This window comes from Hippopotamus amphibius, chromosome 1, assembly GCF_030028045.1.
Source record: "Hippopotamus amphibius kiboko isolate mHipAmp2 chromosome 1, mHipAmp2.hap2, whole genome shotgun sequence".
Classification (NCBI taxonomy): Eukaryota; Metazoa; Chordata; class Mammalia; order Artiodactyla; family Hippopotamidae; genus Hippopotamus; species Hippopotamus amphibius.
The window spans coordinates 165995510-166010164 of NC_080186.1; the positions used below are offsets into that span (position 1 = coordinate 165995510).

The following is a 14655-nucleotide window of genomic DNA, read 5'->3' on the forward strand; positions in this document are numbered from 1 at the left end:
ACTAAAACATCAACTTAACTGAATTTTAAGCCAGTATGGTCTGCTAGTAAGAAAGGGCCTAGAGTTAACAGGAGACCATGGTGCTGGTCCTGGTTGTGCTTAACAGCCAGCGCGGTCATTTCAGGAAATGACAAGGTCAGATTGAATTCCTGATTTCCTAAATTATGTTCTGAGCTAAGGTTTAATAGGGTATGTTAAAAAAAAAGTTCTATGGTCAAATATCAAATATATTGGAAGATTTCTGGGTTAAAGTTAAATAACATTATTTTATTAATGACTTTTCTCATCCTTTGATAGCATACCACTAATAGTGGTATATAATAGGCAGATTTTCCAAAATTACTTCATAATGAAAACAAAACATCTAAAGCTCAAGCTCCTGGGATTAGGGTTGCACAGAATATTCTGTGAAACCCGCAACTTGCTGAGTCCTCAGGGTCCCTTTTCACTGGGTTACAAATAATTCCGTAAGCTAAGAACGTGGGCCTCTGAAATAAGAATAGAATGGGTATAGATCCCAGCTCCTCCTCATAATAACTATGCAAATCTGAAAAGGTTATTATTTCTTTCTAAGTCTCAGTATCCTCAATTATAAAATGGGAATACTCTGAGTATCCACTAGTCTGGCTATTATGAGGAAGTAAATGAAATAATCCCTGTAAAGCACTTGGCACAGGACATGGCACTTAGCACTCAATAAATGTTGACTATTATTCTTAGTAAGAATGTTCTATAACAATTAAATTGTAAAAGATTAAAAAACAATGTTAATACCAATGATATGAAAGATACAGGAAGTCAGGCACTCAGACACCACTACTGTGACTGCCAATTGGTACTCACCTTGCAGGAGAACAACATGACAATGTTTTAAGACCATGTTAGATATACCCTTTGGCCTTGCAATTCCATTTATACGTTCACCCTCAATACTTAATCTGACGAATATGCAAGGTTAAATGCTCAAGGATGAGCAATGAAGTACGGTAATGTATATTCCAAATAATAAACAAACATATTTGTTTCCATATATTCAAAATAGGGATTCGATTCATTAAACTGTAGAACATCTAAATAATGAAACATGTAGCCTAAGAATGAATTTACTAAAAGAGAAGATTTCATCATAGGACTACTGTAAAGAAGATGATAAATCAGTATGACCTCATTTTTATGAAAATACAGAAATACGGGTATATATGAATACATCTGTATACATAGAAAAAAACTGAGAAGTGTACATACCAAAAAGTTTCCAATAATTTGCTAACTAAACAAGCCTACAGTAAGACCTCCAGTACAAAAGGAACAACTGCTTCAACTGGTAAGAATAAGGCTTAGAACAATAACACTTACATCAACTGCAGCATCCTCATCATCTGAATCTTGCAGACCAAGAGCAGCTTTTTGTAACTTCTTTCTCTCATTAGCCAAAGCTTGTTCTGTTTCATCAAACTTGAATCCCTTACCAGAGAACCCACTACTCTTTTTAATTATTTTCCCTTCCTTTCAAGGAAAAACAAGAAAGTTAATTTCACAGTAAAAAACAATGTTCAGGAATTTATGGCAATTAAATATTTTTCAAGGTGGTGTATGACAATATAACAAAAACATTTCATCTAGCATGTGAGAAAAGAAATAAAAACTCTATGTAGACTACAAAAAATACTAAGTTGAAGCAAAAGGGAGAATTTTGTTTTCATTCCTTTTCCTTTCTCTCTAAAGAGATAAATGGAAATAACTCTATCAAGGTTTACAGGTATTAAATATTCAACATTTAGAACACAATGACTTGCGTAAAAATAAGGAGAGTTAAAAAACTCACAGCTTTTTGTTGATCTTTGAAATCACTCCAGAGTTTCTCTAGATCAGGTGGCACTGCAGTTCCTGACAATTCAAGGGCTTTAATTATGTCACCAGCATACCGAGCTTGATCTTCTGTGATAAAAGTATATGCGTAGCCCTAGTGAATGATGAAAAAGTGGTACTATAAAACACTCCTTAGATCACAAATAAGATAAAATCTGAGCCACCTAATATACCCTCTTTAAGATGACTCTATTACTAAAGAATTTTAAAGAACACAAGAGTCCTACTAAATTGTTTAATGGTTCAAAGTGAAATATCTAAGTTTAATATTTAAAAATAAGCAAAACCAGAAAATTTCTAATTTCTTTATGCATAAAGTGAAATACGTGATTTTTACATAAATGCACAACTGCACTGTCATAACTATTATTTTTAATATACCTTATTTCTCCCTTCATGCTTGCATTCCCTTCCTCCACTACCTACTGCACCTCTCTACCTCAGATAACATGTATTAACTTCTAGAATATAACTTCACATATTTTTTAAAGACCAATTAAAAGATATAAAGACATATACACACGTATATCTGATATGTTTTTAAAATATACAAAAATGAAGTCAGCTACATCACTTCTCTAGGATTCTTTAAAGCCTGAGGATTCAGGTGTCCACAGCAGCTTTTTGTTTCAGGCAAGAGAAAGACTGGAGTTGTAGCAAACTATAATTAGATCGCCATCTTCACATAACGCTCTACCCTATCAGTGAACTGTTATAAATTTTAAAACATGGTTTAATATTTTATTTCAGGAGTACCTAGTTACCAGATTTGACCCATGGCCTGCTTTTATAAGGACCATGAATTAAAAGTGGCATTACATTTTTTAGGATTGTACACACATACATACACACACGATATGACAGAGACTGTGTGTGGCCAAAAAAGGCTACAATTTTAACTACCTTGCCCTTTATACAAAAAGTTTCCCAAATCCACATAATAACTCAGGTTAAAAGAATAAATGCCATCACTACTTATAAGCTGTGTAAATTTGGCAAGTAACTTAATGTCAGTGGCCCCCAACTTTCCTTACCTGTTAAAAGGGACAATATTATCCACCTCAAAGGGAATTTGTGAGAATAAAATGAGATGATATATGTAAAGCACTTAGAACAGTTGTGAGCATTTAATAAATACTTCATAAATCTAAACTATTAATATTATTATTGCTTTAGTATGTAGAAATGTCCATGGTTGTAATGTCAAAAATATCACCATCAGTGCTTCCAACAATGGAATATTCTGCTGCCCTCAAAAAGAATGAGTTAGAACTATATACTTAACAGAATACAGGTGAGTCAAAACAGGAAATAATATACATGTGTATGGGGGGCTGAGAACAGGGGTGACAGGTGTGAGCTGAGTGTATTTTATGATCCCATATTTTAAAAAAAGCAATCAAAGATCTTGAACTATATACATGTATGTATTTACAGAAATTTTTAGATGGGGGAGAAAGACCTTTTGGGGACACAAATGATTAACACTATCCAGCCTACAGAGAACAGCACTTAAGACATGTAAATGTATATAAATGATGAACATCAACTATACCCCATACTCTGATGATGAAGGATTTTTAAAATGTCCCCATAACTCCTATTATCTCCTCTTTATAATCCTAAAGATACACTTGTATTTTAACATAATAGAAATCAACTTTAAAAGCAATTGTTTTTACTTTGTTGCCTGCTCTTCCAGTCCGTCCTGCTCTGTGCACATAATCCTCATAATGGTTGGGGCAGCTATAATTTACTACAAGAATCAGATGTTTCACATCTAGGCCTCGGGCAGCAACAGATGTAGCCACAAGAAGTTTGCAGGTCCCATTCTTAAAATCATTTATGATGCTATCTCTGTCATATTGATCAATGCCTGCAAGTAAATTAAAGATAAGAGTTGTAAAACCACATACCCAAGTTAAATTTTCCATTTCCTCTGACATTCCGACAAAAAAGTTAAACACGGGTTAAAGAACAAATCCAACTTATACTGACCACATGCCCAACAACTACCATATAGAAAGTAAAAAACTGGGGGTGGGGGTTGGGTGAAGAGGGATAAATTACAAGTTTGGGATTAAAATATACACACTACTATATATAAAATAACCAACAAGGATTTTTTGTATAGTACAGGGAACTACACTCAATATCTTGTAATAAACTATAATGGAAAAGAATCTGTAAAAGAATAGATAGGACTTCCTAGGTAGCACAGTGGTTAAGAATCCACCTGCCAAAGCAGGGGACACGGGTTGGATCCCTGCCCCAGGAAGATACCACATGCCACGGAGCAACTAAGCCCGTGCACCACAACTACCGAGCCTGCGCTCTAGAGCCCATGAGCCACAACTACAGAGCCCGTGTGCCACAATTACTGAAACCAACGTGCCTAGAGCCCATGCTCTGCAACAAGAGAAGCTCGTGCACCACAACGAAGAGTAGCCCCCACTTGCCACAACTAGAGAAAGCCCATGTGCATCAACGAAGACCCAACACAGCCGATTAATTAATTTTTAAAAAAAGGATATAATGTATAACTGAATCACTCTGCTGTACACTCGAAACACAACACTGTAAATCAATTATGTTTCAATAAAAATTAAAAAAAAGACTAAGGAAATTTAATGACAAGATCAAAAGTTATTGCTATTTATGAATTCCAAATCTGCCCTTGTTTTGCCCCCTTTCTTGTATATAAGGTTAATAACTGCAGAAGACCAATCTCAGAATCACTAACCTATATCTGTTATGGGGGCAAAGGGAAAAAAGGCAGGTACATTCAGCTTATATTGACAGGATTCAGATCTTTCTACTTCTCCCACAGGTTATTTAGGGCCCTGCTACTTGCACTTTTGTCCCAGGACCAGGAGCAGCAACACATGACACCTTGTTAGAAATGCAGAATCTCAGATCCTACACCAAACTACTGAATCAGATTCTGCATTTTAATAAGATCCTTAGGTGATTACATGTCAACACTAAAGTTTATGGTACACTGCTTAAAAAGTACCCAACTGGATCTCTCTTAAAACTTGTTACTCAAAGAGCCACGCGATGAGTGACAAAGCAGAGTATAAAATACCAAAATGTTCTACTACAAAATGTGCAGGTCACAAATATACTTTATCATGGGGTACCTGGGATTCTATAGTAATCTGAGAAGGGCATGGGATAAATTCTTAAACCTTGAAATTCATTTTTGCAGCAAGAGATATTCTAACATTCCGTATAAAACCTGTGTTTAACATATACAAAACATTTAGCATCTAAATGTTTATCAATATTAATTTATAGTACCTAAAATTTTAAAGGTACTCTTCAAAGACTGAATTACAGAAAGTATTTGGATCTTATCTCAAAGAAACTAGGATCCAACAGTGTACCCAAAAACCTAATGAGAAAAATTAATGGAATCAATAACAATATACATTAAGTTCATAATTTTAAAATACCAAAACTTTTAGTTTAGACTGAGGTATCCTGACAAATATGTGCAGGAGAGTTAGTAGTTAATGGCAGCAACAATTAACCCTCTTCCCCCCCTTTTTAAAAATTTATTTATTTATTTAATTTGTTGGCTGCGTTGGGTCTTCGCTGTTGCACATGGGCTTTCTCTAGTTGCTTTGAGCAGGGGTTACTCTTCATTGTGGTGCGAGGGCTCATTGTAGTGGCTTCTCTTGTTGTGGAGCACAGGCTCTAGGTGCGTGGGCTTCAACAGTTGTGGCTCACAGGCTCTAGGGCACAGGCTCAACAGTTGTGGCGCACAGGCTTAGCTGCTCCGTGACATGTGGAATCTTCCCAAAGCATGGCTTGAACCTGTGTCCCCTGCATTGGCAGCTGGATTCTTAACCACTGCGCCACCTAGGAAGTCCCCAACCCTCTTCCTTTTTAACATAACCCCAATTTTGTTATCCACTCAACACATGGTTGCATATATCAAACCAGAGATGAGCCTAATTCTCAGTCTCAGGAGGTAAATAATGATTAGTGTAAACTAGCCCTTCTCAAACTTTCTGTGCTCAGGTTGCCTGTGCACTCTTAAAACTAATAAGAACCAGACCCAGAGAGCTTTAGTTTATATAGGCCATCTCTATCAATATTTAATGTATTAGAAACTAGAAGTGAGGAAAATTTTAAATACTTAAACTTTTTAAAAAATAATAAAACAATTACATGCTAAAATATTTATTTTTGTGAAAAATAACTTTTCCAAATCAATAAAAATAAGGCACTTCACATTTTTGCAAATCTCTTTGATGTCTGGCTTAACAGAAGATAGAGTCTAATATCTTTTGCATTCAATCTGTTGCAGTATAACAGCTTCTAGAAAACTACACTACATATACACTGATGAGAGAATGAAAGTGAAAAAGGCAAATAACTTGTGGGGTTATTATGGAAATACTTTTGACCTCATGAAATCCCTGAAAATCTCAGAGACCTCAGAGATGCAAGGACAATACATTGAGAACCACTCGTCATTCCCTTGCCTATGAATGAATTAAGCATAAGCATGTCTAGCAATTCTGACTAAAGAGGTAAAAGAAGTACACACAGGGGATTATGGGAAAAAATTTCCTTCCATATATAAAAAATTTCCATCAAGGTAGGCAAAAATCTTATAGACTAACCCTCCTGCAGATTACAGCTATAAATTCTAGACAAAATATAAAGAACTAACAACCTGAAGGGACCAGAGAGTGACTAAAAGCAGGCAGAAACTGGAAAGGAGTTGACACCTGGAAGAATGCAATGGCACTGGTTGAGTTTATAGGGTTTTACTTCTTTATTTAAACTTTCTGTTTGACAGCAGGCCCTGAGCAGCCCAGGTAGGGAAGTCAAAACATGAACAGAAACAACCTTACTGACAAGAAGAAACAAGAAGAAAGCGTTCAGGATAAACTCAGGACCAGAAAAGAGGGGGTAAATCCCAGAAAGAACAACAGAGCGGGAACATCCAACTCTGCATTAAAACACTGCCCAAATATCTGACACTGAAACTATACACACATGGAGCAGAATCCAAGCAGCTCAGCTCTGGCTGAAAGAAATTAATAGAGATTTCAGAAGTTGCCCATTACAAGAAAGACAGTTTCAAATATGGGTCCAGCCAAGTTTAATGCCCTATTTAAAAAAAAAAAAAAAAACCAAGAAACTCAAATAAAACATAAGAGAATTCAGACTCTACAAGGTATCATTCACAAAGGCCAGTAAACAAACCAAAATTACTAGACATACAAAGAAACAGAAAAATATAAGAACAAAATCAAAAGAAAACATAATAGAAAGTGACTTCAGATGACCAAGACATTGTAATTAATAGTCGAAGATTTTAAAGCAATTACTGTAACTGTCATCAAGGAAAACAATTTAAAATGCTTATAATGAATGGCTAGGAAATCTAATTAGAGAATCAAAATATAAAAGAGAGCCAAATGGAAATTCTAGAACTAAAAAAATATAATAATTTAATTAAAAAATTCACTGAATGGGTTTATTAATAGCAGATAAGAGATGGCCAGGGACTTCCTAGGTGGCGCAGTGGGTAAGAATCCACCTGCCAATGCAGGGGACATGGGTTCGATCCCTGTCCCAGGAAGATACCACATGTCAAGGAGCAACTAAGCCCATGTGCCACAACTATTGAGCCTGTGCTCTAGAGCCCATGAGCCACAACTATTGAGCCCATGTGCCGCAACTACTGAAGCCCACGTGCCTAGAGCCCATGCTCTGCAACAAGAGAGGCCACCGCAATGGGAAGGCCGCGTACCACAACGAAGAGTAGCCCCCGCTCGCCGCAACTAGAGAAAGCCTGTGTGCAGCAACGAAGACCCAACACAGCCAATAAAATAAATAAATTAATTAAAAAAAAAAGAGAGAGAGATGGCCAAAAACACAGTGAACTTGCAGACAAAGAAATTATTCAATCTTAATTAGAGAGAAAAAAGACTGAAAAACAAAGACTGAACAAAGCATCAATGATATAAGATAATATCAAAAGGCTCAACATACACACAATTGACGTCTCAAAAAGAAAGGAGAAAACAGGGCAATAAAAAATCAATCAATCAATCAAGAAATCAATCAATCAAGAAATAACAGTCAAGAATTTCCCAAATTAGATGCAAGACATAAATTTACAGATTCTAGAAGTTCAGTGAATCCCAAGGAGAATGAAAACAAAGAAAACCATACCTAAATCAACTTAGCATATGACCCAGCAATCCTATCCCTGGTTATTTACCCTTAAGAAACAAAATGTTCACACAAAAATCTGGACTTGCATATTTAATAGCAGCTCTATTTATAATTGTCTAAAACTGAAAACAACCCAAATGTCCTTCAACAGATGAAGAGATACACAAACAGTGGTATCCACATAAAATATACTACTACATAATAAAAAGAAATGAACAATGCAATGATTTGAATGGGTCTTAAATTCATCATGCTTAGTGAAAAAAGCCAATGGCAAGAAGTTGCATAACGTATGACTGCATTTATAAACATTCTTATAAGAGCACATCAGGGACCTCCCTGGTTGCACAGTGGTTAAGAATCTGCCTGCCAAGGCAGGGGACACAGGTTTGAGCTCTGGTCGGGGAAGATCCCACATGCCACAGTACAACTAAACCCATGTGCCACAACCACTGAGCTGACACTCTAGAGCCCAAGAGCCACAACTACTGAAACCTGCGTGCCTAGAGTCCGTGCTCTGCAATAAAGGAAGTTCCCACAATGAGAAGCCCGCACACCACAACTAGAGAAAGCCCTCGAGCAGCAATAAAAACCCAGATCAAAAATAAATAATAAATAATAAATAGCACATCAGTGGTTTCCAGGGGCTACGTACAAGAGGAGGAAGAACCTTAGAGTTACTCTGTATAGGGAGAGGACAGGGAATTTTGGGGGGTAAGGGAACTATTCTGTATCCTGATTACGGTGTATCCTTTGGGATGGTTAAAACAGCCAAAAAACTGGAAATAGCCCAGGTGTGCAAAAGAAATGACTAAACAACTATGATACATTTATATATTGGAGTATTACTCAGCAATAAAAGGGAAGAGCCGATACATTCAACAACATGGATGAACCTCAAATATATATATATGTAAAGTCAAAGATTCCTGACACAAAACAGTCCATAATGTATGGTTCCATTTATCTGAAATTCTAAAACAGGTAAAATTAATATATGTTGGGAAAAAAATGTAAAAAGTGGGGATAGGGACTGACGGAAATTTCTGAGGTTACATCTTTCTCCCCCACCCTGAGGTTATATCTTAATAGAGGTTTGAGTTTCACAACTTACATGCATTTGTCAAAATGCATCAGATGGTACACTTAGAATCTGTAAATTTCACTATAGTTTACTTATATTTTTATTAAAAAATTTTTGAACTAGTGCTGATCACATGTATAATGAAGTGAAATGTACTGATGCTGCAACTTACTCTGAAATGTATCAAAAAACTAAGAAAAATTGAGGAGTGGGTAAAAGGACAGATGGCTAAAGATGTGATAGATAAATACAACAAGATGTTAATTGTAGAATCTAGTATTAGCTATTCAAGGGTATTCACTATATAGTTTTCTCAGATTTTCTGTATTTGAAAACTTTCATAATAAAAATGAGGAGAAAAAAAAAGATATAGAAATATGGAAAATAGTCTTCTTCCTCGGGAAGTTGTCAGATCTAGAAGTGATGACTGAACCTGCAGAAGGCTTTTTGCTGCCATAGAGAAAGCTAAGCTTAATAACTAAGTTATTATGCTCAGGATGGCAATATAGAAGCTACAATATGGTGACATGAGCTACTGAATGAAGCAATCCTGGATTCATTTTCTTTTCTTTTCGACTGTGCTGAGTGGGGTGTGGAATCTTAGTTCCTGAACCAGGGATTGAACGCGGGCCCCCTGAAGTGGAAGCGTGAAGTCTTAACCGCTGGACTGCCAAGGAAGTTCCCTGGAATTGTTTTGCCATGGGATTTCATGTTTTATAAACTTATAAATATTTCTCATGATTTAGGGCAGCTGAGATCATATTTTCTGTTAACTTGCAGAGAAGCAAAAGAAAAAGTAACTGATATTAACGGTACATGTCAAAAGTCTCACTGAAGCATTCTGCCCTATTTTAAAATGTTCCTGTTTTCATATAGCATAAACACCTGAAAGTAGAAACCACTGTGCTACTTCCCTAATTTCAGCAACATTTACCATATTAAATGTAAGTTGTATCTTTAAGAAATTTTAAAATTATTCATTATTAGTGCAAAAATGAAGAAATAGATGATTGACAATAGAAATTGTAGCTATGGTTTAATGACAGTATTTTCAGATTTCTTTCATTTTTAAACCCAGTTTAGAGGAAAGTTTAGAGGAATGCAGGTATGTGATAAATCAAAAATAGAGTATTAAGAACAACATGCTCTCCATATATTTTGTTTATAAACTACAATTACCTGGCCTTTGTGCTCTAACAAAAAAGTCAAGCAACTATGGAATGCTCTGATTGTTGAACTGAGAAAATTGTCTCAGGTTAAGGAGACCAGGAGTGGGCAAAATATATCATCTACTCTCCAACCTCCTGCCTCCCTTTCTCCCTCCACTAGACCTGAAGACTTGAGGAACTACAGGTGGCTCTGAAGAAGTGGTGGCACTCACAGTGTCTCTGAGATTCCTTCTCACTATTCAGGAGAGTAAGCAGGAATAAATAGCTATTATTCCATTAAGTGATAGGTTCTGCAAATCAACCTGACTGTTCCTTTATGGAGATCAATTTTAGAAGAACAGAAATACCATAATCTCCAACTTCCAAATGAACAAGTTCAGTATTTCCTGTCATTTGATCACAATCCAAGGTCAGTAGCACCTTGCATTGCAATAATCCTAGCAGGAAGAATGGGCTAAACGTTTTGCAATTTCTGTTTTTCTTCTAAAGGGGCACAAAATTGTATGCATTTCATACTAACACCTACACTTCTCACTACTGATGCCATTACACTATGTATTATGCATAAAATGCACATTAATTACATGTGCACATTAGGAATTTCATGGTTACACCTTTAAAAAGAATCCTTTAAAAGCCCTAGTTTCTACATTTATATACTTACATATCAAATAGGCCTTTATTTACTTGTACATTAAGATGACTTAATGGCAAGACTCATAATCAAAACAAAACCTCTCTGGTTTTCCTTCAGAGATTCAGAACATTCTGTTCCACGACAAAGTGATATGATAAAAATGTCTAAGCTAATAAAGGTATTTTTTTACATGTGCACTGAAATGAAGTATTTACTTTAAGACTCAAGATCTACAAGGACAGTCTTGTTTTAATTAAAAATTTTTAGATTTAAAAAGTACAGGAAGGGGCTCCCCTGGTGGTGCAGTGGTTAAGAATCTGCCTGCCTATGCAGGGGACACGGGTTCAATCCCTGGGCCAGGAAGATCCCACATGCCTTGGAGCAACTAAGCCCGTGCACCACAACTACTGGGCCTGCGCTCTAGAGCCCATGAGCCACAACTATTGCGCCCACATGCCACAATTACTGAAGACCACGCGCCTAGAACCCGTGCTCTGCAACAAGAGAAGCCACTGCAATGAGAAGCCTGTGCACCAGAAATGAAGAGTAACCCCTGCTCACCGCAACTAGAGAAATCCAGCGAGCATCAACGAAGACCCAATGCAGCCAATAAACAAACAAATGAGATTTTTTTTTAAATTTAAAAATTAAAAAAAAATTAAAAGTATAGAAAAATAAATATAGGGCAGAGAAAAAATCATCAAGAGAAAGGGCACTAAGCTCCATATTTTAAATGTGGAGAATAACTAAAGTTCTGGACTAGAAACTTTGTAGCTAATGGCAATCAAAACATTTTCAGGATGACAACACTAATATGGCAAAAATAAAACATCTATATAAGTCATCATAGACTACTTATCCTAGTGATTGAAAGTAAATATGGACATTCTGGAACAAGCAAAAACATGGAGAAAATAAAAAGATCAGTGGTTGCCAGGGGGTAGGGGAGAGGACAAATGAATAGGGAGAGCACAGAAATTCTTGGGCAGCAAAAATACTCTGTATGATACCACTGTGGTAGAGACATGTCATTACACATTTGTCCAAACCCACAGAACGTATAACAGGACTTCCCTGCTGGTCCAGTGGTTAAGACTCCGCGCTTCCACTGCAGGGGGAATGGGTTCAATCCCCGGTTGGGGAACTAAGATCCTGCATGACACACGGTGCATCCAAAAACAAACAAACCAACCCACAAAATGTATAACACCAAGACCGAGTCCTAATATGAACTATGAACTCTGGGTGACAATGCAGGTTCATGAATGTAACAAACCTAACATTGTAGTGCGGGATATTGATAGTGGGGAAGGCTGTGCATGTTGGAAGAAAAGAGTATATGAGAACTCTGTGATTTCTGCTCAATTTTGCTGTGAACATAAAACTGCTCTAAAAAATTGTCTATTTTTTAAAAAAGTAAATGCAAAAAGATCAAAATTAAAATGAAATGACTGGCATAAGATAAACATACAGATCAATGGGATCAAATAGAGTCCAGAAATAAACCCTCACATAAATGGTCATGTGATTTTGAGAAGCGTGTCAAGACCATTCGCCAAGGAAAGGATAGTGTTTTCAACACATGGTGCTGGGAAACCAAACATCCACATGCAAAAGAATGAAGATGAATCCATATCTTACACCATACACAAAAATTAACTCAAAATGAATCCAAGGCCGAAACTTAAGAACTAAAACTTTAAACCTCTTAGAAGAAAACATATGGGAAATTTTTCATAAACCTTTGATTTGGCAATGATTTCTTGGCTGTAACACCAAAAGAACAAGCAACAAACAAAAGAAAAAAAATGAATACAGTGGACTTCAAAATTAAAGCATCAAAGGGCACTATCCAGAGAGTGAAAAGACAACCACAGAATGGGAGAAAACTTATGCAAATCATATATCTGATAAGAGATTGAAGAAATCCTACAACTTAGCAACAAAAAACCAAACAAGCCGATTAAAAAATAAGCAAAGGCATTGAATAGATATTTCTCCAAAGATATACAAATGCCTAAGAAGCACATAAAAAGATGCTCAACCTCACTAGTCATTAGGCAAACGCAAATCAAAACCATACTGACATACAACTCCATATCTACTAGCATGGCTACTATCAAAAAAATCAAAAATAACAAGTGCTAGCCAGGCTGTGGATAAACTGAATCCCTAATTCACTGCTGATGAGAATGCAAAATGGTGCAACTGCTACAAAAAACAGTTTGGTGGTTCCTCACAAAGTTAAACATACACTTATCATGTGACCCAGCAATTCCACTTCCAGGTATATACTCAAAAGAAATGAAAATAGGAATTCAAGCAGATACTTATCATCAATGTTCAAAGCAGCATTACTCACAAAGCCAAAAGGTACAAACAACCTAAGTGTCCATCAACAGACAAATGAAAAAAGGAAATATGGCATATATATATAGTGGAATATTATATTTAATATTATATTTTTCCCTTAAAAAGGAAGAAAATTCTGATACATGCTACATGGATATACCTTGAAGACTAATATTATGCTAAGTGAAATAAGCCAGGCACAAAAAGACAAATATTGTATAATTCCGCTTATGTGAAGTATATAGAATAGACAAATTCATAAATATAAAAAGTAGAAGACAGGTTACGAGGTGCTGGGGGGAGGGGAGAAGTCGAGTAGTGCTTAATAGGCACATTCTGTTTGAAATGAAAAATTTCTGGAAACAGATAATGGTGATGGTTACACAGCATTGTGAATCTACTTAATGCCACTGAATTACACACTTAAAATGGTTAAAATGGTAAATTTTATATAATGAATATTTTTTCAACTAAAAAGAAAAGGAAAATACGAGTCACTTTCAAACACTGAAAGTTAACCAAATACATATCCTCAAAGCCCTTTCAATTGGATTCCACATGAAGCCTTGTGTGGTAGATTGTATTTTCCAAAGATGGCAGCAAAAGTATGGCCTGGCCCACATGCTCTTCTGCATATCAAATGACATTTTCCCATGAGGAGGTGGAGTCTATGTCTCCATCCCCTTGAATGTGGGCCAGACTAGTGACTACTTTGACCTACAGAATACGGTGGAAATAAAAGTTCTACCACTTCCTAGTATCCTCCTTAACTGTCTTGGCAGCTTCTGGTTCTTGCATTCTAGCCAAGCAGCCTCAAAGAGAGGCTCACAAGCGGGAGAGTCAGGACTCCTGGTTAACAGCCGGACTGAACTCTCAGTCAAGAGCCAGCACCAACTTGTCAGCTGCCGAAGTAAGGAAAATTGGAAATGGATCCCCAACCCCAACTGAGCCATCCCAGCAGACAGAGCATGAAAGAGACTGGATATGTGTGTTGAGTGCTACACAAACTGCAGATTCTCACACACACACACACACACACACAAAAGAGAGAGAGAGAGAGAGAGACTGTTGCCACTAACTTTGGGGGTGGTTCATCCCAAAGCCATATTGCCAGAACACTTGGTCAGTGAATTTAATTCAAACTTTCTCTGTTCCATGTTTAATGTTCTAAGTCCCATATATATACAACAATGGTGATACTACACAGAAATTAATTAAAGCTCTAATGTGAATCATAAAAACCTCTAGATAGCATGGTACAATGGAAAGAATAAAACACAAATCAAAAATTTTAAGTTCAACTTCTCCTTAAGTGATTAATGGTTATGGAATTTCGTCAA

At 36.4% G+C, this 14655-nt stretch overlaps 1 protein-coding gene across 3 annotated transcripts in view; it reads right to left on the reverse strand.

The window, feature by feature from the left end:
* DDX46 (DEAD-box helicase 46) overlaps positions 1-14655 on the reverse strand; it is a 61814-nt gene that overhangs the window by 18058 nt on the left and 29101 nt on the right. For all 3 annotated transcript variants that reach the window (XM_057734680.1, XM_057734672.1, XM_057734689.1), the window contains 3 exons: positions 3552-3745; positions 1826-1963; positions 1357-1506 (listed from right to left, as the gene is read on the reverse strand). In XM_057734680.1, coding sequence (XP_057590663.1) covers positions 1357-1506; positions 1826-1963; positions 3552-3745 — 482 coding nt within the window. The remainder of the gene's footprint in view (positions 1-1356; positions 1507-1825; positions 1964-3551; positions 3746-14655) is intronic.